This window comes from Bufo bufo, chromosome 3 (assembly GCF_905171765.1).
Source record: "Bufo bufo chromosome 3, aBufBuf1.1, whole genome shotgun sequence".
NCBI lineage: Eukaryota > Metazoa > Chordata > Amphibia > Anura > Bufonidae > Bufo > Bufo bufo.
The window spans coordinates 704,677,605-704,700,435 of NC_053391.1; the positions used below are offsets into that span (position 1 = coordinate 704,677,605).

The window sequence follows — 22,831 nt, forward strand, 5'->3', positions numbered from 1 at the left end:
TGTGTACTGTATGTACTAATGTGTGTGTACTGTATGTACTAATGTGTGTGTACTGTATGTACTAATGTGTGTGCACTGTATGTACTAATGTGTGTGCACTGTATGTACTAATGTGTGTACTGTATGTACTAATGTGTGTGCACTGTATGTACTAATGTGTGTGCACTGTATGTACTAATGTGTGTGCACTGTATGTACTAATGTGTGTGCACTGTATGTACTAATGTGTGTGCACTGTATGTACTAATGTGTGTGCACTGTATGTACTAATGTGTGTGCACTGTATGTACTAATGTGTGTGCACTGTATGTACTAATGTGTGTGCACTGTATGTACTAATGTGTGTGCACTGTATGTACTAATGTGCGTGCACTGTATGTACTAATGTGCGTGCACTGTATGTACTAATGTGTGTGTACTGTATGTACTAATGTGTGTGCACTGTATGTACTAATGTGTGTGCACTGTATGTACTAATGTGTGTACTGTATGTACTAATGTGTTTACTGTATGTACTAATGTGTGCACTGTATGTACTAATGTGTGTGCACTGTATGTACTAATGTGTGTGTACTGTATGTACTAATGTGTGTGCACTGTATGTACTAATGTGTGTGCACTGTATGTACTAATGTGTGTGCACTGTATGTACTAATGTGTGTGTACTGTATGTACTAATGTGTGTACTGTATGTACTAATGTGTGTGCACTGTATGTACTAATGTGTGTGCACTGTATGTACTAATGTGTGTGCACTGTATGTACTAATGTGCGTGCACTGTATGTACTAATGTGCGTGCACTGTATGTACTAATGTGTGTGTACTGTATGTACTAATGTGTGTGCACTGTATGTACTAATGTGTGTACTGTATGTACTAATGTGTTTACTGTATGTACTAATGTGTGCACTGTATGTACTAATGTGTGTGCACTGTATGTACTAATGTGTGTGTACTGTATGTACTAATGTGTGTGCACTGTATGTACTAATGTGTGTGCACTGTATGTACTAATGTGTGTGCACTGTATGTACTAATGTGTGTGCACTGTATGTACTAATGTGTGTGTACACTGTATGTACTAATGTGTGTGCACTGTATGTACTAATGTGTGTACACTGTATGTACTAATGTGTGTGCACTGTATGTACTAATGTGTGTGTACACTGTATGTACTAATGTGTGTGCACTGTATGTACTAATGTGTGTACACTGTATGTACTAATGTGTGTGCACTGTATGTACTAATGTGTGTGCACTGTATGTACTAATGTGTGTACACTGTATGTACTAATGTGTGTGCACTGTATGTACTAATGTGTGTGCACTGTATGTACTAATGTGTGTACTGTATGTACTAATGTGTGTACACTGTATGTACTAATGTGTGTGCACTGTATGTACTAATGTGTGTACACTGTATGTACTAATGTGCGTGCACTGTATGTACTAATGTGCGTGCACTGTATGTACTAATGTGTGTGCACTGTATGTACTAATGTGTGTACACTGTATGTACTAATGTGTGTGCACTGTATGTACTAATGTGTGTGCACTGTATGTACTAATGTGTGTGTACTGTATGTACTAATGTGTGTGCACTGTATGTACTAATGTGTGTGCACTGTATGTACTAATGTGTGTGCACTGTATGTACTAATGTGTGTGCACTGTATGTACTAATGTGTGTGCACTGTATGTACTAATGTGTGTGCACTGTATGTACTAATGTGTGTGTACTGTATGTACTAATGTGCGTGCACTGTATGTACTAATGTGCGTGCACTGTATGTACTAATGTGTGTGCACTGTATGTACTAATGTGTGTGCACTGTATGTACTAATGTGTGTGCACTGTATGTACTAATGTGTGTGCACTGTATGTACTAATGTGTGCACTGTATGTACTAATGTGTGTGCACTGTATGTACTAATGTATGTGCACTGTATGTACTAATGTGTGTGCACTGTATGTACTAATGTGTGTGCACTGTATGTACTAATGTGTGTACTGTATGTACTAATGTGTGTGCACTGTATGTACTAATGTGTGTACTGTATGTACTAATGTGTGTACTGTATGTACTAATGTGTGTGCACTGTATGTACTAATGTGTGTACACTGTATGTACTAATGTGTGTACTGTATGTACTAATGTGTGTGCACTGTATGTACTAATGTGTGTACTGTATGTACTAATGTGTGTGCACTGTATGTACTAATGTGTGTGCACTGTATGTACTAATGTGTGTGCACTGTATGTACTAATGTGTGTGCACTGTATGTACTAATGTGTGTACTGTATGTACTAATGTGTGTGCACTGTATGTACTAATGTGTGTGCACTGTATGTACTAATGTGTGTGCACTGTATGTACTAATGTGTGTGCACTGTATGTACTAATGTGTGTGCACTGTATGTACTAATGTGTGTGCACTGTATGTACTAATGTGTGTGCACTGTATGTACTAATGTGTGTGCACTGTATGTACTAATGTGTGTGCACTGTATGTACTAATGTGTGCACTGTATGTACTAATGTGTGTGCACTGTATGTACTAATGTGTGTGCACTGTATGTACTAATGTGTGTGCACTGTATGTACTAATGTGTGTGCACTGTATGTACTAATGTGTGTGCACTGTATGTACTAATGTGTGTACTGTATGTACTAATGTGTGTGCACTGTATGTACTAATGTGTGTGCACTGTATGTACTAATGTGTGTGCACTGTATGTACTAATGTGTGTGCACTGTATGTACTAATGTGTGTACACTGTATGTACTAATGTGTGTGCACTGTATGTACTAATGTGTGTGCACTGTATGTACTAATGTATGTGCACTGTATGTACTAATGTGTGTGCACTGTATGTACTAATGTGTGTGCACTGTATGTACTAATGTGTGTACTGTATGTACTAATGTGTGTGCACTGTATGTACTAATGTGTGTACTGTATGTACTAATGTGTGTACTGTATGTACTAATGTGTGTGCACTGTATGTACTAATGTGTGTACACTGTATGTACTAATGTGTGTACTGTATGTACTAATGTGTGTGCACTGTATGTACTAATGTGTGTACTGTATGTACTAATGTGTGTGCACTGTATGTACTAATGTGTGTGCACTGTATGTACTAATGTGTGTGCACTGTATGTACTAATGTGTGTGCACTGTATGTACTAATGTGTGTACTGTATGTACTAATGTGTGTGCACTGTATGTACTAATGTGTGTGCACTGTATGTACTAATGTGTGTGCACTGTATGTACTAATGTGTGTGCACTGTATGTACTAATGTGTGTGCACTGTATGTACTAATGTGTGTGCACTGTATGTACTAATGTGTGTGCACTGTATGTACTAATGTGTGTGCACTGTATGTACTAATGTGTGTGCACTGTATGTACTAATGTGTGTACTGTATGTACTAATGTGTGTACTGTATGTACTAATGTGTGTACTGTATGTACTAATGTGTGTGTACTGTATGTACTAATGTGTGCACTGTATGTACTAATGTGTGCACTGTATGTACTAATGTGTGTGCACTGTATGTACTAATGTGTGTACTGTATGTACTAATGTGTGTGCACTGTATGTACTAATGTGTGTGCACTGTATGTACTAATGTGTGTGCACTGTATGTACTAATGTGTTTACGTGTCGCGTGTGTTTATGTTTGTAACCGTTCAGTCTGTACATGTGAAGTGCATATCATTGATTATCTGGCGCTTGCGCGGGGTCAGCCACTTCTTGATACAGGCGCGAGGATCTGAGCGCCATTGTGCCACGCCGTGATGAGAAGACATGTGGGGTGTCCCCCTATGCTGGGCTTAGTGCCGGGGCAGACTGATGGGTGGGAGGGTGAAGGTGACGGCAGGTGTCCGGCCTCCACCGCCTGCTGCATATGGGGCTGAGCACTAGGCCTGCACGATATATATCGCCAAAGCAATCGTATCGACCCAAAAATACTACGATTATTTCCCCCCTCGCCTATGACAGCACCCATGGATAGCATCCGCCCCCTTCCTCAGGACAGGAAACAGGAAGCACAGCTTCTTCAAAAGGGAGGTACAATCCCCAACATGCCAGTTCTGTTTCCTGTCCTAAGGGACAGGGTGGATGCACAGCATGAAGAGACAGAGCTGCGGGAGCCCCTTGGTTTTGTTACCCGTGGGAGGAGGGCCTACCCGAGCGGCGTAAGCCTTCCTTGGAAGCCGCTGCTGAAGCCTGGACCTCTGGACTCCCCCTCGTTCCGGTCACTCCCCCGTCGGGGTCGCCCTGTGTGTCCCCAGCACGGCGAACCGCTGCGGCCGTGCTGTATGTTCGGCTGCGGTCTGGCGTTCGCGTGGAGCGCGACGCCATCACTTCCGGGTAGGTCAGGCCGGCGCTGACGTCATTAGTTGGCGCCGGATCCTGGCCTCCGGATTCTGCAGAGGGAGGAGGCGTGGCCTTGGGCCGGAAGAGGAGGGTGCCGGTACGCGCCCGGCAAGTTCAAATCCAGCCAGCTCTCACTGCAGGCTGGTGTTTTGGCCTGCAGTGACCTCCATAGACGAAAGCCAGTGGCAGAAAATGGAGCCCACACAGCGCGCAGAACCCACTGAAACCACCAACGATTCCTTGGTACCGGTGGGGGTAAGAGGGGTGAATGCCCTGTTTTTTTTTTTCATTCATTTCAGATCTTGATGGGAGTCTTTGTTTATTTTATGTGTTTAGACTTCCAAAGAGAAAAGGGGGTCAAGGTCCAAGGAGCGGGGCTGTGCTATTTGCAAAGGAAAGCTACCGTCCGGTTGGGGTAAACCTGCCTGCCAGGCCTGCGTGAGCAAATTGTTGGAGGATGAGGCCCCTTCTCTCTTGTCAAGTCTAAAAAAGATTATCAAGGATGAGGTTAAAGAATCAGTGAAGAAGTCCTTGAGTAATCTACTTGAAGATCGCCCTTGCACTTCCACTGCTGTCTCTAATCCCGCTTCAAGTGATCAGGAGTTGTTATCGGGATTAGAGGAGGAAGGAGAACTTCCGTCCTCGGATCACTCTCAGGATGAGCAACTGGCAGGGAGACCTCTGTTCCTTCCAGAGAACATTAATTCCCTAGTCGGGATCGTCAGGGCAACTATGGGGCTTGACGATCAGGTAGAACCCCAGTCCATGAGAGATTCCATGTTCGAGGGCTTAGGGCCTAGGAGGCTGAAGTGTTTTGATCTACATGAAAACATAACTTCAGTTATTAAGAGTGAATGGAGTAGGCCAGATAGAAAATTTTTTGTGCCGTCTGCCTTAAAAAGGAAGTATCCCTTCGAAGATAAAGCCTCAGCTGACTGGGATAGAGCCCCGAAGCTAGATGCTCCGGTAGCAAAAATCTCTAAGAGAGCAGCACTCCCGTTTGAAGACTCGGGTACTCTGAAGGATCCAATGGACAGAAGAGCCGAGGTTTATTTAAAGAAGAACTGGGAGGCGACAGCTGGCTCATTCAGGCCCGCTATAGCCGCCACTTCTGTTGCTAGGTCTTTAAAGGTTTGGATGAAAGAGATGGAAGAGCAAATAAAGATGGGAGCACCCGTGGAACAATTGCTCTCGTCATTTCCAACTCTGTATAGTGCCATGGACTTTTTAGCAGATGCCTCAGTGGACTCCCTGAAGCTGTCAGCGAGAGCCGCAGCTCTTTCAAATTCCGCCCGCAGAGCGATTTGGTTAAAGGACTGGAAGGGAGATGCGGGTTCAAAGGCGAAATTGTGTGCTATTCCCTGTCAGGGGGAATTCCTCTTCGGGCCCACGTTGGACGATCTGCTGGAAAAGGCTTCTGACAGAAAGAAGGGTTTCCCTTCTATGTATCAGCAGCCTCCTAAAAAGCCCTTTCGTTCTCAGGCATCCAGATTTAACTTCAAGAGAAGAGAAGCTCCCAGACAATCTGGTAACGCGGCTAGAAGGAACAAGGGGTTTCTTTTTTCAGGAGGAGAGGCCTCTAAAAAACCTCCGCAATGACGCCAAACCCCCGGTTGGAGGTCGTCTCTCCCTCTTTGCAGAGCAGTGGCGGAAGATCTCGAACAGCCCTTGGATTCTTTCAATCATTTCAGAGGGCTATTGCCTGAACTTCCTAAGAACTCCTCCAGAGAGATTCGTTTTGACGGACTATCGCTCCAGCCCAGAGAAGCTAGAAGCATTAAGTCTGGAGATTTCGGATTTACTGAAGAAAGGGGTCCTGCAGGAGGTCCCAGCTCAAGAGAGGGAGACGGGATACTATTCAACGCTTTTCCTTGTAAAGAAGCCAAATGGCACCTTCCGTACTATAATAAATCTGAGGTTGCTCAACAAATACCTGGTGTACGAGAGGTTTCGTATGGAGACTATCAGTTCCATAATCCCAAATTTATTTCCAGGCTGCTACATGGCGACCCTGGATCTCAGGGACGCTTATTACCACGTTCCAATCCATCCCAGTCACCAGAGGTATCTAAGAGTAGCAGTTCAGTTCCCGGACAGACTCCTTCATGTACAGTTTCGGGCCCTGCCGTTTGGGTTGTCTCAGGCACCCAGGCTTTTCACAAAGATTGTAGCAGAGATGATGGCTCATCTGAGGGAGAAGGATCTGATTGTCATTCCCTATCTAGACGATTTCCTCCTTCTCTCTCGGGAACCAGATCAATTAATCAATCAGATTTCCTGGTTCAGGGAGGTGCTGGTGAAGTTGGGTTGGGAGTTAAATCTCCAGAAATCCAATCTTGTGCCAAGCCAGATATGCACCTTTCTGGGGCTACTCCTCGACTCCCAGAAACAAACGTGTTTTCTTCCAACACGAAAAATTTCTCTGCTAGTCTCCAGGGTTCAGGACATGGTAGCCCGCCACTCCATCTCTTTAAGAGAGGCTATGTCAGTTCTAGGCCTAATGACGGCCGCAATCCCGGGGGTGGAATGGGCCCACTTCCACTCAAGGTCACTTCAATTGCAGATCCTGGGGGTTTGGGACAAAGATCCCCAATCCTTGGATTCTCTCTTTTTCCTTTCAACCCAAACGTTAAACGATCTAGAATGGTGGACGGTACCTTCCAACCTTCAAAAAGGAGTCCCTTGGTCAAGGAAGGATTCCCTTACTCTGACTACAGATGCAAGCCCTTGGGGTTGGGGAGCTCACACAGATTCTCTACTTCTGCAGGGGCAGTGGAATCAGGAGATAGTTCCCAAATCTCACAATTTCAAGGAGCTTCTAGCGATCCTCATAGCCTTGAAGAGGAGCCTCCACCTCTTAAAAGGCAGAAATATTCTGGTCTACTCAGACAACATGACGGCAGTAGCCCATATCAATCGTCAGGGGGGGACCAGATCTCCAGACCTAATGTCCCTCACCAAAGAGATTTTCGAGTTAGCAGAGGTTTTCCTTCCATCAATCAGAGCAGTACACTTAAAGGGAAAGGAGAATGTGACGGCGGATTTTTTGAGCAGGCATTGTGTTCGACAGGGGGAATGGTCCCTGAATCAACAGGTCTTCAGCGACATTGTGGCTCTTTGGGGTCTCCCGGTGGTAGATCTCTTTGCCACAAGGGGAAACAGAAAAGTGAAAAGTTTCTTCTCTCTGTCCCCATTAGAGCGGCCCACGGCGGTGGACGCATTGGCCCAATCATGGAAAGTAGGCCTCCTGTACGCCTTCCCTCCTATAAAGCTACTCCCAAGGGTCCTGAGGAAGATTCGGGAGGAGAAGGCCCTAGTAATTACTATAGCCCCCTTTTGGCCCAGGAGGGTCTGGTTTTCCTGGCTAAGGAGGATGTCAGTAGCGGATCCCTGGGTACTTCCTGTCTTCCCGGGGCTACTAGTGCAGGGGCCGATACTTCATCCAGAATTAGAGAGCCTGCACTTGACAGCCTGGCTGTTGAGAGGCGGATCCTAGAGATGAAGGGTCTCTCTGGGGAAGTGATAAACACCCTCTTGTCCAGTAGGAAAGCTGTCACTTCTAAGATCTATTTGAGGGTTTGGAGGGCCTTCCTTAGATTTGCAGATAAGCCAGTTAATGTCTTGGAGCCCCCCGAATTGCCTTTAGTCCTTAACTTCCTCCAGGAGGGCTGGAATAAAAAACTGAGGCCTAGTACTTTGAAGGTTCATATCTCTGCCTTAAGTGCTCTCTTTGAGTATAAGTTAGCAGACCACCCCTGGATTAAAAGATTTGTAATTGCAATTTCTAAACTTGCTCCCGTCCAGAAGTCTAGAGTTCCCCCCTGGGATCTAAATTTAGTCTTATCTGCCTTAACCAGGGATCCCTTTGAGCCTATTGAGGATATCTCAATAAAGATCCTAACCTATAAATTAGTTTTTTTGCTAGCCATTACTTCAGCTAGAAGAGTGAGTGAGATATCGGCCTTCTCAATCGAGAGACCATATCTTAATATCTTAGAATATAGGGTTATTTTATCTCCTGACCCTGCCTTCCTTCCAAAGGTTTCATCATCCTTTCACCGGTCTCAAGATATAGTTTTGCCTTCCTTCTGTTCCTCACCCAGGAATCAGAAGGAAAGGGAATTCCATTGCCTCGATGTTAGAAGGTGTCTAATTCAATACCTTTCTGCCACTCAGGACTGGAGGTCGTCCTCTAAACTGGTGGTTTCTTTTCAGGGACAGAAGAAGGGCTCCCCTGCTTCCTCTCAGTCCATTGCCAGATATATAAAACAAGCCATTTATCTTGCATATTCCTCTAAAGGGGTTCCTCCTCCTGCCGGGTTTGGAGCACACTCAACAAGAGCGGTGTCTACATCCTGGGCAGAAAGAGCTTCCGCTTCTATTGACCAGATTTGTAGAGCTGCTACGTGGAGCTCTTCTCATACCTTCTTTAAGCACTATAGACTGCAGCTTCCTTCACAGGAAGGTTTAGGGTTTGGGCGTAAAGTCCTCCAAGCAGTTGTCCCACCCTAGATAATCTCGCCTAGATATCCATGGGTGCTGTCATAGGCGAGGGGGGAAATATAGGATTACACTTACCGGTAATCATTTTTCCTTGAGCCTATGACAGCACCCGCCTAATACCCTCCCAAATAAAAAATTAATAAAAAAAATAAAAAAAATAAAAATAAAAAAAATAAAATAAAATAAAAAAATATATAGATATAGATATAGAGATGTACGTGTGTGTTTGCATATACTTCTATATACACACGGATATAAGCATTTGTTCTGTTGTAGATTTGTTGCGGTGTAGTCTGGTTTTTGTCTCCTTAGTTCTTGGAATAGGACTGGCATGTTGGGGGTTGTACCTCCCTTTTGAAGAAGCTGTGCTTCCTGTTTCCTGTCCTGAGGAAGGGGGCGGATGCTATCCATGGGTGCTGTCATAGGCTCAAGGAAAAATGATTACCGGTAAGTGTAATCCTATATTTTTTGCTTTATAAGACGCACTGTGCTTCTCATAAAGCGATGGTTGACTTTTTACGTGGCTGACACTGATGTATCGCCGACCGCTATACTGCACAGCGCGGCCGGTGATACATCAGTTACAGAGGGGGGAGGGATGGAGGCAAGTCGCGGCGGGCCCCGCGCACATAGCGGTCTTTGTATGTAAAGTCTTTCTTTACCGCTGAAGCAACCGCTCTCCTATTGATAAAACCGCCAGCCTCTGCGCTCACTATGAATGCTCTGCAGCGAGCGGGCGGCCGGCGCATGACGTCAGTCAGTCACAGTCACTCAGTCAGTCACAGTCAGTCACTCAGTCAGTCACAGTCAGTCAGTCAGTCACTCACTCAGTCACTCACTCAGTCACTCAGTCAGTCACTCAGTCAGTCACTCAGTCAGTCACTCAGTCAGTCAGTCACAGTCAGTCAGTCACAGTCAGTTAGTCAGTCACAGTCAGTTAGTCAGTCACAGTCACTCAGTCACAGTCAGTTAGTCAGTCACAGTCACTCAGTCACAGTCACTCACTCCCTCAGTCAGTCACTCAGTCAGTCACAGTCACAGTCAGTCACTCAGTCAGTCACTCACTCAGTCAGTCACTCAGTCAGTCACAGTCAGTTAGTCAGTCACAGTCACTCAGTCACAGTCAGTCACTCAGTCAGTCACAGTCACTCAGTCACAGTCAGTCACAGTCAGTCAGTCAGTCAGTTAGTCACTCAGTCAGTCACAGTCACTCAGTCACAGTCAGTCAGTCAGTCACTCAGTCAGTCACAGTCAGTTAGTCAGTCACAGTCACTCAGTCACAGTCAGTCACTCAGTCAGTCACAGTCACTCAGTCACAGTCAGTCAGTCAGTTAGTCACTCAGTCAGTCACAGTCACTCAGTCACAGTCAGTCACAGTCAGTCAGTTAGTCACTCAGTCAGTCACAGTCACTCAGTCACAGTCAGTCAGTCAGTCACTCAGTCAGTCACATTCAGTTAGTCAGTCACTCAGTCAGTTAGTCAGTCACAGTCACTCAGTCACAGTCACTCACTCAGTCAGTCACAGTTAGTCACTCAGTCAGTCAGTCACTCAGTCAGTCACTCAGTTAGTCAGTCACTCAGTCAAAGTCAGTCACAGTCACTCAGTCAGTCACAGTCAGTTAGTCAGTCAATCAGTCACTCAGTCAGTTGGTCACTCAGTCAGTCACTCAGTCAGTCACTCAGTCAGTCACTCAGTCAGTCACTCAGTCAGTCACTCAGTCAGTCACTCAGTCAGTCAGTCAGTCACTCAGTCAGTCACTCAGTCAGTCACTCAGTCAGTCAGTCAGTCACTCAGTCAGTCACTCACTCAGTCAGTCAGTCACTCAGTCAGTTAGTCACTCAGTCAGTCAGTCAGTCACTCACTCAGTCACTCAGTCAGTCAGTCACTCACTCAGTCACTCAGTCAGTTAGTCACTCAGTCAGTTAGTCACTCAGTCAGTTAGTCACTCAGTCAGTCAGTCACTCACTCAGTCACTCAGTCAGTCACTCAGTCAGTTAGTCACTCAGTCAGTCAGTCAGTCAGTCAGTCACTCAGTCAGTCACTCACTCAGTCACTCAGTCAGTCAGTCACTCAGTCAGTCAGTCACTCAGTCAGTCACTCAGTCAGTCAGTCACTCAGTCAGTCAGTCACTCACTCAGTCACTCAGTCAGTTAGTCACTCAGTCAGTTAGTCACTCAGTCAGTCAGTCACTCACTCAGTCACTCAGTCAGTCACTCAGTCAGTCACTCAGTCAGTCACTCAGTCAGTCACTCAGTCAGTCACTCACTCAGTCAGTCACTCAGTCAGTCAGTCACTCAGTTAGTCAGTCACTCAGTCAGTCACAGTCAGTCAGTCACTCAGTCAGTCAGGCTCCTCCCACTTCTTTAATGAAGCAGGAGCCTGACTGACTGTGACTGACTGACTGTGACTGACTGAGGTCATGCGCCGGCCGCCCGCTCACTGCAGAGCATTCATAGTGAGCGCAGAGGCTGGTGATTTTATCAATAGGAGAGCGGTTGCTTCAGCAGTAAAGAAAGACTTTACATACAAAGACCGCTATGTGCGCGGGGCCCGCCGCGACTTGCCTCCACCCCTCCCCCCTCTGTAACTGATGTATCGCCGGCCGCGCTGTGCAGTATAGCGGTCGGCGATACATCAGTGTCAGCCACGTAAAAAGTCAACCATCGCTTTATGAGAAGCACAGTGCGTCTTATAAAGCAAAAAACAATTGCAGCATTTTTGGGTCAGCCAAATCGCCATATCGCATTCTCTGTCCCCTTACCTCCAAAACCGTCACATGGACCCCAAAATGGTACTGATGAAAATGGCAACTACTTCTTCTTACACCCCGAGATTAGCGCCCTGAGGGGGGCACCTAGTATAATGGGGTCACTTCTCACAGGAGTCCACGCTCCAGGAGGTGGTCTGTAGGTGCCCATACAGCAGGTGACGCCCATCTTTATGACATTTCTGGCACCTGTTACATGTGGGGAGGAATTACATTTTCCCTTAGCACCGTCTGCTGTGCAAAGTACCCGTCTGACTAAATACTCACTACACCCCTAGGTAAGTGCCTTGAGGGGTGAAAATTCCAAAATGGGGTGACTGGTCTGGAGTTCTTACTGTACTGGTACCTCAGGGGCGGTGCAGAGATGACTAGGTGCCTGAAGACCCTTCTATCAGAATCTGGCGCTCCTTCCCTCCTGAGCCCTTCTGTGTGCCCACATAAGAATGGCTTTTTGGAAAATATGAGAAATTGCTGAAAAACGTATAACCTGTCTAAAATCCCCAAAAGATGAAAGTGGAGACGCGGTCGATGTCGGACGTCAGCTACTGGTGCAGCGATTCCTGCCGCGAGCAGTAAACGTAATATTATCAAGGTTTTTCTATATTTTCCTGCATGTGTTTAATTATAACTGCACAATATTAGGAAAATGAAGACGTGGCGGCCAAGACGTCTTGTGCCAGTTACAGAGGCCGGGTGCAGTCCACGCCATGGCGGCACAGCGTAGAACGGTACAGTATGAGGCTGAGCGGTGAGTGTTTGTACCTGTATGGTCCAGTCCCCCTCCCCCGCAGACTGCAGCCGTCAGCAGCTCCTTCCTCCCCCGAGGAGACCACCAGGACCCCTTTACTACTCACAGAATAACTTTATTGTCCCTCTTGTTATGAACACAGACAAGTTTTTCACTCTTTTTTTGACTTGTGTTGTTTTTTTTGTGATTATGGTTTATTATATTTACCTCATTTCTCAAGTTTTTTGCGCTAGTGTAATAGCCATATAACAGTTCTTGTGTATATAAAATGTGCCCCCACCTGGTAGGGCGCCACGTCCCTGATCATCAAACCATTACAACCAGTTATACCACAGAGGAGTACACCTCATCACTATATACACTACTACTACCCTATACCGCTATATAACCGCCATGTCATACCAGTAACACAGAGGAGTACACCTCATCACTATATACACTACTACTACCCTATACCGCTATATAACCGCCATGTCATACAAGTAACACAGAGGAGTACACCTCATCACTATATACACTACTACTACCCTATACCGCTATATAACCGCCATGTCATACCAGTAACACAGAGGAGTACACCTCATCACTATATACACTACTACTACCCTATACCGCTATATAACCGCCATGTCATACCAGTAACACAGAGGAGTACACCTCATCACTATATACACTACTACTACCCTATACCGCTATATAACCGCCATGTCATACCAGTAACACAGAGGAGAACACCTCATCACTATATACATTACTACTACCCTATACCGCTATATAACCGCCATGTCATACCAGTAACACAGAGGAGTACACCTCATCACTATATACACTACTACTAACCTATACCGCTATATAACCGCCATGTCATACCAGTAACACAGAGGTGTACACCTCATCACCATATACACTACTACTACCCTATACCGCTATATAACCGCCATGTCATACCAGTAACACAGAGGAGTACACCTCATCACTATATACATTACTACTACCCTATACCGCTATATAACCGCCATGTCATACCAGTAACACAGAGGTGTACACCTCATCACCATATACACTACTACTACCCTATACCGCTATATAACCGCCATGTCATACCAGTAACACAGAGGAGTACACCTCATCACCATATACACTACTACTACCCTATACCGCTATATAACCGCCATGTCATACCAGTAACACAGAGGAGTACACCTCATCACTATATACACTACTACTACCCTATACCGCTATATAACCGCCATGTCATACCAGTAACACAGAGGTGTACACCTCATCACTATATACACTACTACTACCCTATACCGCTATATAACCGCCATGTCATACCAGTAACACAGAGGAGTACACCTCATCACTATATACACTACTACTACCCTATACCGCTATATAACCGCCATGTCATACCAGTAACACAGAGGAGTACACCTCATCACTATATACACTACTACTACCCTATACCGCTATATAACCGCCATGTCATACCAGTAACACAGAGGTGTACACCTCATCACTATATACACTACTACTACCCTATACCGCTATATAACCGCCATGTCATACCAGTACCACAGAGGAGTACACCTCATCACTATATACACTACTACTACCCTATACCGCTATATAACCCCCATGTCATACCAGTAACACAGAGGAGTACACCTCATCACTATATACACTACTACTACCCTATACCGCTATATAACCGCCATGTCATACCAGTAACACAGAGGAGTACACCTCATCACTATATACATTACTACTACCCTATACCGCTATATAACCGCCATGTCATACCAGTAACACAGAGGAGTACACCTCATCACTATATACACTACTACTACCCTATACCGCTATATAACCGCCATGTCATACCAGTAACACAGAGGAGTACACCTCATCACTATATACACTACTACTACCCTATACCGCTATATAACCTCCATGTCATACCAGTAACACAGAGGAGTACACCTCATCACTATATACACTACTACTACCCTATACCGCTATATAACCGCCATGTCATACCAGTAACACAGAGGAGTACACCTCATCACCATATACACTACTACTACCCTATACCGCTATATAACCGCCATGTCATACCAGTAACACAGAGGAGTACACCTCATCACTATATACACTACTACTAACCTATACCGCTATATAACCGCCATGTCATGCCAGTACCACAGAGGAGTACACCTCATCACTATATACACTACTACTAACCTATACCGCTATATAACCGCCATGTCATGCCAGTAACACAGAGGAGTACACCTCATCACTATATACACTACTACTACCCTATACCGCTATATAACCGCCATGTCATACCAGTAACACAGAGGAGTACACCTCATCACTATATACACTACTACTACCCTATACCGCTATATAACCGCCATGTCATACCAGTAACACAGAGGAGTACACCTCATCACTATATACACTACTACTACCCTATACCGCTATATAACCGCCATGTCATACCAGTAACACAGAGGAGTACACCTCATCACTATATACACTACTACTACCCTATACCGCTATATAACCGCCATGTCCTACCAGTAACACAGAGGAGTACACCTCATCACTATATACACTACTACTACCCTATACCGCTATATAACCGCCATGTCATACCAGTAACACAGAGGAGTACACCTCATCACTATATACACTACTACTACCCTATACCGCTATATAACCGCCATGTGATACCAGTAACACAGAGGAGTACACCTCATCACTATATACATTACTACTACCCTATACCGCTATATAACCGCCATGTCATGCCAGTAACACAGAGGAGTACACCTCATCACTATATACACTACTACTACCCTATACCGCTATATAACCGCCATGTCATACCAGTAACACAGAGGAGTACACCTCATCACCATATACACTACTACTACCCTATACCGCTATATAACCTCCATGTCATACCAGTAACACAGAGGAGTACACCTCATCACTATATACACTACTACTACCCTATACCGCTATATAACCGCCATGTGATACCAGTAACACAGAGGTGTACACCTCATCACTATATACACTACTACTACCCTATACCGCTATATAACCGCCATGTCATACCAGTAACACAGAGGAGTACACCTCATCACTATATACACTACTACTACCCTATACCGCTATATAACCTCCATGTCATACCAGTAACACAGAGGAGTACACCTCATCACCATATACACTACTACTACCCTATACCGCTATATAACCGCCATGTCATACCAGTAACACAGAGGAGTACACCTCATCACCATATACACTACTACTACCCTATACCGCTATATAACCTCCATGTCATACCAGTAACACAGAGGAGTACACCTCATCACTATATACACTACTACTACCCTATACCGCTATATAACCGCCATGTCATACCAGTACCACAGAGGAGTACACCTCATCACCATATACACTACTACTAACCTATACCGCTATATAACCGCCATGTGATACCAGTAACACAGAGGAGTACACCTCATCACTATATACACTACTACTACCCTATACCGCTATATAACCCCCATGTCATGCCAGTACCACAGAGGAGTACACCTCATCACTATATACACTACTACTACCCTATACCGCTATATAACCGCCATGTCCTACCAGTAACACAGAGGAGTACACCTCATCACTATATACACTACTACTACCCTATACCGCTATATAACCGCCATGTCATACCAGTAACACAGAGGAGTACACCTCATCACTATATACACTACTACTACCCTATACCGCTATATAACCGCCATGTCATACCAGTAACACAGAGGAGTACACCTCATCACTATATACACTACTACTACCCTATACCGCTATATAACCGCCATGTCATACCAGTAACACAGAGGAGTACACCTCATCACTATATACACTACTACTACCCTATACCGCTATATAACCGCCATGTGATACCAGTAACACAGAGGAGTACACCTCATCACTATATACACTACTACTACCCTATACCGCTATATAACCGCCATGTCATACCAGTAACACAGAGGAGTACACCTCATCACTATATACACTACTACTACCCTATACCGCTATATAACCGCCATGTCATACCAGTAACACAGAGGAGTACACCTCATCACTATATACACTACTACTAACCTATATCGCTATATAACCGCCATGTCATGCCAGTACCACAGAGGAGTACACCTCATCACTATATACACTACTACTAACCTATACCGCTATATAACCGCCATGTCATGCCAGTAACACAGAGGAGTACACCTCATCACTATATACACTACTACTACCCTATACCGCTATATAACCGCCATGTCATACCAGTAACACAGAGGAGTACACCTCATCACTATATACACTACTACTACCCTATACCGCTATATAACCGCCATGTCATACCAGTAACACAGAGGAGTACACCTCATCACTATATACACTACTACTACCCTATACCGCTATATAACCGCCATGTCATACCAGTAACACAGAGGAGTACACCTCATCACTATATACACTACTACTACCCTATACCGCTATATAACCGCCATGTCATACCAGTAACACAGAGGAGTACACCTCATCACTATATACACTACTACTACCCTATACCGCTATATAACCGCCATGTCATACCAGTAACACAGAGGAGTACACCTCATCACTATATACACTACTACTACCCTATACCGCTATATAACCGCCATGTCATACCAGTAACACAGAGGAGTACACCTCATCACTATATACACTACTACTACCCTATACCGCTATATAACCCCCATGTCATGCCAGTACCACAGAGGAGTACTCACAGTGGGTAGGGCAGGACCAGGGGCAGCAGGCAGAGCAGAGCACAGGGTATGGCGCAGTCCCTCATGTTGACCGTCCGCTGGCTGCTCGGAGCACTCTCCCTCTCTTTATATCACAGTCTCTTCCTGCAATCTGATTGCACAATCACCTCCCGGCAGCCGGTGAGTCCAACACGACCTCTGAGCCAAGTTACTTCACTGCTTCCCGGCAGATCCTGAACCTGCCCCTCACCTGGGGATGATGGGGGTGATGAGCATCGGCCAGTGGTCTCCTCATCTCATACTGGGGTCTTTACAGCCGATTCTTTTATATTAGTCGTCTTCTGTGTGTAGTATCATAGAGCCGTCACCTCCAGCTGGCTTCTGTGTGTGGTATCATAGAGCCGTCACCTCCAGCTGGCTTCTGTGTGTGGTATCATAGAGCCGTCACCTCCAGCTGGCTTCTGTGTGTAGTATTATAGAGCCATCACCTCCAGCTGGCTTCTGTGTGTAGTATCATAGAGCCGTCACCTCCAGCTGGCTTCTGTGTGTAGTATCATAGAGCCGTCACCTCCAGCTGGCTTCTGTGTGTAGTATCATAGAGCCGTCACCTCCAGCTGGCTTCTGTGTGTGGTATCATAGAGCCGTCACCTCCAGCTGGTTTCTGTGTGTAGTATCATAGAGCCGTCACCTCCAGCTGGCTTCTGTGTGTAGTATCATAGAGCCGTCGCCTCCAGCTGGTTTCTGTGTGTAGTATCATAGAGCCGTCGCCTCCAGCTGGCTTCTGTGTGTAGTATCATAGAGCCGTCACCTCCAGCTGGCTTCTGTGTGTGGTATCATAGAGCCGTCACCTCCAGCTGGCTTCTGTGTGTGGTATCATAGAGCCGTCGCCTCCAGCTGGCTTCTGTGTGTAGTATCATAGAGCCGTCGCCTCCAGCTGGCTTCTGTGTGTAGTATCATAGAGCCGTCACCTCCAGCTGGCTTCTGTGTGTAGTATCATAGAGCCGTCACCTCCAGCTGGCTTCTGTGTGTAGTATCATAGAGCCGTCACCTCCAGCTGGCTTCTGTTTGTAGTATCATAGAGCCGTCACCTCCAGCTGGCTTGTGTTTAGTATCATAGAGCCGTCGCCTCCAGCTGGCTTCTGTGTGTAGTATCATAGAGCCGTCTCCTCCACGCTCCGCCGCCGTCCTCCTCCACGCTCCGCCGCCGTCCTCCTCCCCGCTCCTCCGCCGTCCTCCTCCCCGCTCCTCCGCCGTCCTCCTCCCCCCACTATCTTCATTGGTGTATCTTGTCTTCCTGCATATTTATTTACACTTCCTGCAATGTGTGTATTCCTATTTCCTCATAATTGACTGTTTAAGTGTAATGTGCCTGGTTCACCAGCAGGTGGCGGCAATGTGTGCAGTGTTAGTTTCTCTGGAGAGGAACCTTCTGGTTCCATTCCAGCCCTCTCTAAAGAGGAAGGAGTTAGTTAGTTAGTAAGAGGTCAGTCTAGCTTGCCCATCCCAAGGGGGCTGTGAGTTGGCCAGCAGAGCTCTGTCTGCTCTGCTGGGCTCACAGGCCTTGCCGGTGAGGTCTACATGGTTGCATGTCCCCTTCTGGACTTGCATTGCCTAAATCCAAGCTAAAATAAGCTTGAAGCCAGGAAGAAGTTCCTAGGATTAAAGTAAGAGACAGAATACAGACAGCTAAAGTACCCTAAGCAAAGTTCCAGCAGAAGAGGAAAAGTTCCTATTCAACCCAGCCAGCATAGCAGAGCTGAGAGAGTATAGATGTAGCAAAGCTGAGAGTGTCAGAAGTTAAGCCAATACCTGCTGATGATGAAGATAAAGCCTGGAAACTGTTTAGATTACCGTTTATTCAAATAAACCTGTGTTCAACGTTAATACAAAGTCTGGACTCCGTTTATTCTATTTTTTCATCACCCAAGTTACACAACCCCCTTTTTGCACTGCTTCGGACAACTACGTTTGGGAACCAAGGATATCCAGGTTGGAGCACCGTGACACGTGCATACAACACCTTCAGAGACTGTAGGCCCCTCTACACCACTCTGGCAATTCTACACCTGGATACCAACAGTGTCATCTACTAAAGGGGACTCCATGTCCTCCTTGCTTAACTGCAACTGGCGTCACGACTACTTTCTCTGTAAGAGGGACATATATCGTATAAACCTCCTAAAGGGTTAAGGGATCCCCCAGACGCCTGGGAGGAGTTCGCTGCATTTGCCACCATCTAGCACAGGGATGAGGGAATCGATTCCAACCAGTTTGTCTCATTAGCAGGAGTTCTTCACCTGTGAGGGGCTGTCTACACAGATGAAGAAGTGCCCACCTGCCTTTTCAGTGACGGGGTCGAACATCTGGCCCAGCCCTGCCAATCAAAGCTCTGTGCCACCGCTCCGAGTAGTGCCAGAGCTGAATGTGGCTTCAGGAGCTGCCACTGTGCATGTTGCACTACACTTCCAGGTAGCATTGGAGCTGCAGTCACCGCTCCCTCAGCAGCACAGGGCCGGGTTAGATGTCAAACCCTGTCAATGAACCGGCAGGCGGGCGCTTCTTCATCTGTGCGGACAGCCCCTCATAGGTGAAGAACTCCCGCTAATTAAACACACTGATTTGTTAAAATCGATTCGCTCATTCCTAGTCCAGCATTCCTCTCCCCCATTGTCCAGCATTGATCCTCTCCTCTGTCCAATGTCTTCACCATCTAGTGTTGTTCTTCTATATTGTCCATTATTGTTCTCCTTCACTGTCCAGTTTTGCTATGTGCCATCTAGGATTGTTCTCTACACTATCCAGACCTCTTCTCGAGTTTTTCTCCTTCACAGTCCAGTGCTGTTCTCGGCAACAGTCTTGCAGCATTCTCCTCCACTGTCCACCATTTCCTCCTCCAGGTCTAGCCTGTTTCTTCTACACAGTCCAGCATTGTTCTCCTGCACCATCCAGTAATGTCTCCTCCACCAACCTGTGTTGCTATCTACCTTCCAGCAGTGTTCTCCTCAACTTCCAGTGTTCTCCAGTATTGTTCTCCGCCATCCAACTTTGCTTTCTACCATCCAGCATGTTTTCCCTTCATCATGAAGCATTGTACTTCTCCAGCATCCAGTGTTATTCTCCTTTACCATCGAGTATTGTTTTCTAGCATCCAGCATTGTTCTCCTCCACCATCCAACATTGTTGTCCTCTACCATGCAGCATTGGTCTCCTCTACCAACATCCAGTCTCCACCTTTCTATTATGCTGTAAAGATGGTTGCAGTTGTTTTTAGTCATTTCTTTTTGGTAACTATCATTTTGGTTAGTTGTAGAATTGGAAGAACTAGTAGAAGAAATTGGTGAAGTTTTGACCCCCTCCCTTGCCTCGGTATGAGTGACTGTAAGCCATTTCTCAATGAGTCCATTGTTTGCCCAAGCTGACCTTTTTTACCTGGATGATTTGTCTGGGATTTTTTTTTTCTCCATGTTCCGCATTCATGTTGTAGTTTCTGGCACCGGATCTCAACGTCTGAGGCTCAATAGATTAAGTGTTCAATCTGAAATGCTTTGAATACTTTGAGTGATTAATACATTTTTCATTACTGTTTGTCTTGGGATTTGTGCTGTTTTTAGTGTCAAGTTGTTCTAGACTAATGGTCTTTCACCCCCTCACTACCACAGATGTGGACCCCAGTCTCCCCATTATCACCAGTCCATGTCTTGGTTACTGGTTTTCTCAAATTTTAAATATTCCCTCAGTGTGTGATACATAAGAAGTGCCTACACCCCAGAATCAAAGCCCTTATACCAAAGCCTGATGTTCAAGGCTCTCATATTGTCATCCTCCCAAGATAGAAATCTGGCCAGGAAAGAAGATATGGAGATGCGGCACAGCAAACTAATTGAGAAGGTTGAATTCCTCAATGAGGTCACTCCTGGTCTGGAGATGTAGCATGACATATTACTGGAATAAAGAGAGAAGGATGGACTCCTCCATGAGGTCACTCTTGGTCAGGACATGTAGCATGACATATTACTGGAATAAAGAGAGAAGGGTGGACTCCTCCATGAGGTCACTCTTGGTCAGGACATGTAGCATGACATATTACTGGAATAAAGAGAGAAGGGTGGACTCCTCCATGAGGTCACTCCTGGTCTGGAGATGTAGCATGACATATTACTGGAATAAAGAGAGAAGCGTGGAGTCCTCCATGAGGTCACTCCTGGTCTGGAGATGTAGCATGACATATTACTGGACTAAAGAGAGAAAGGTGGAGTCCTCCATGAGGTCACTCCTGGTCTGGAGATGTAGCATGACATATTACTGGAATAAAGAGAGAAGGATGGACTCCTCCATGAGGTCACTCTTGGTCAGGACATGTAGCATGACATATTACTGGAGTAAAGAGAGAAGGGTGGACTCCTCCATGAGGTCACTCCTGGTCTGGAGATGTAGCATGACATATTACTGGAATAAAGAGAGAAGGATGGACTCCTCCATGAGGTCACTCTTGGTCAGGACATGTAGCATGACATATTACTGGAGTAAAGAGGGAAGGGTGGACTCCTCCATGAGGTCACTCCTGGTCTGGAGATGTAGCATGACATATTACTGGAGTAAAGAGAGAAGGGTGGGCTCCTCCATGAGGTCACTCCTGGTCTGGAGATGTAGCATGACATATTACTCCAGTAAAGAGAGAAGGGTGGACTCCTCCATGAGGTTACTCCTGGTCTGGAGATGTAGCATGACATATTACTGGAGTAAAAAGAGAAGGGTGGGCTCCTCCATGAGGTCACTCCTGGTCAGGATATGTAGCATTCTGGTGGCTTGTAGGTGGATACATGGAGTTGTCTACGCAATATTTTCTTCTTTTCCAGTCTTCAGTAAAGGTAATTTATTTCAGAATTTTATGAAAGATAAAAAATCCACTGTCTTAAATTCAGCTTCGGAATGTGGAACTTTCCATTCAGTATGTGGCAAAAAATGTCAGTGTGAATGGGCTTCTATGTGGAGTGTTGTGATCAGCAGCGAGCTAGAAGGGGGACACCATTACAGTACCTACAGTGATTGGAGCTCTACCCCAGGAGATGGCCTCCATCATCCCAGTGATGCCCTCTGAAGCCACTGCCGTGTCATGGGTGTAGGTATGAACCACTGCTCCTCAATGTTCTGACACTGATAAAGTAGAGGCGGCATCTGCACGTGAGTGGGGTGTTTGCTATGGTATTATGTATTATGGAGGCATTGTGTGGCAGTATTATGGAGGCACTGTGTGGCGGTATTATGGATGTACTATGTAGCAGTATTATGGAGGCACTGTATGCCACTATTATAGAGGCATTGTGGGGCAGTATTATGGAGGCATTGTGTGGCAGTATTATGGAGGCATTGTGTGGCAGTATTATGGAGGAATTGTGTGGCAGTATTATGGAGGAATTGTGTGGCAGTATTATGGAGGCATTGTGTGGCAGTATTATGGAAGAACTGTATGCCACTATTATGGAGGAATTGTGTGGCAGTATTATGGAGGCATTGTGTGGCAGTATTATGGAGGCATTGTGTGGCAGTATTATGGAGGCATTGTGTGG

The 22,831-nt window shown here is 45.7% G+C and overlaps 1 protein-coding gene and 2 long non-coding RNA genes across 6 annotated transcripts in view; all 3 read right to left on the bottom strand.

Moving 5' to 3' along the window:
- Nucleotides 1-17,473, bottom strand: part of HPX (hemopexin) — a 59,514-nt gene extending 42,041 nt beyond the window's left edge. The window contains exon 1 of one of the 2 annotated variants that reach the window (XM_040426698.1): nt 17,286-17,473. In XM_040426698.1, the coding sequence (XP_040282632.1) occupies nt 17,286-17,350 (65 nt within the window). In that variant the 5' untranslated portion in view covers nt 17,351-17,473. The remainder of the gene's footprint in view (nt 1-17,285) is intronic. The other variant, XM_040426697.1, reaches the window with a different exon arrangement.
- LOC120996641 lies at nt 6,096-12,296 on the bottom strand. The gene is made up of 3 exons (XR_005777831.1): nt 12,104-12,296; nt 7,502-7,510; nt 6,096-6,106 (listed from the first exon to the last, which is right to left on the bottom strand). It is a non-coding gene; the product is annotated as an uncharacterized LOC120996641 (long non-coding RNA).
- LOC120996640 lies at nt 12,495-17,279 on the bottom strand. Of its 3 annotated transcripts, none has more exons than XR_005777829.1 (4): nt 16,764-17,279; nt 16,062-16,603; nt 15,282-15,979; nt 12,495-14,575 (listed from the first exon to the last, which is right to left on the bottom strand). It is a non-coding gene; the product is annotated as an uncharacterized LOC120996640 (long non-coding RNA). The 3 variants fall into 3 exon arrangements; XR_005777830.1 differs by lacking the exon at nt 16,764-17,279 and having other exon boundaries at nt 12,495-12,781; nt 12,942-14,575; nt 16,062-16,636; XR_005777828.1 differs by lacking the exon at nt 16,764-17,279 and having other exon boundaries at nt 16,062-16,642.
- Nucleotides 17,474-22,831: the final 5,358 nt, after the last annotated feature.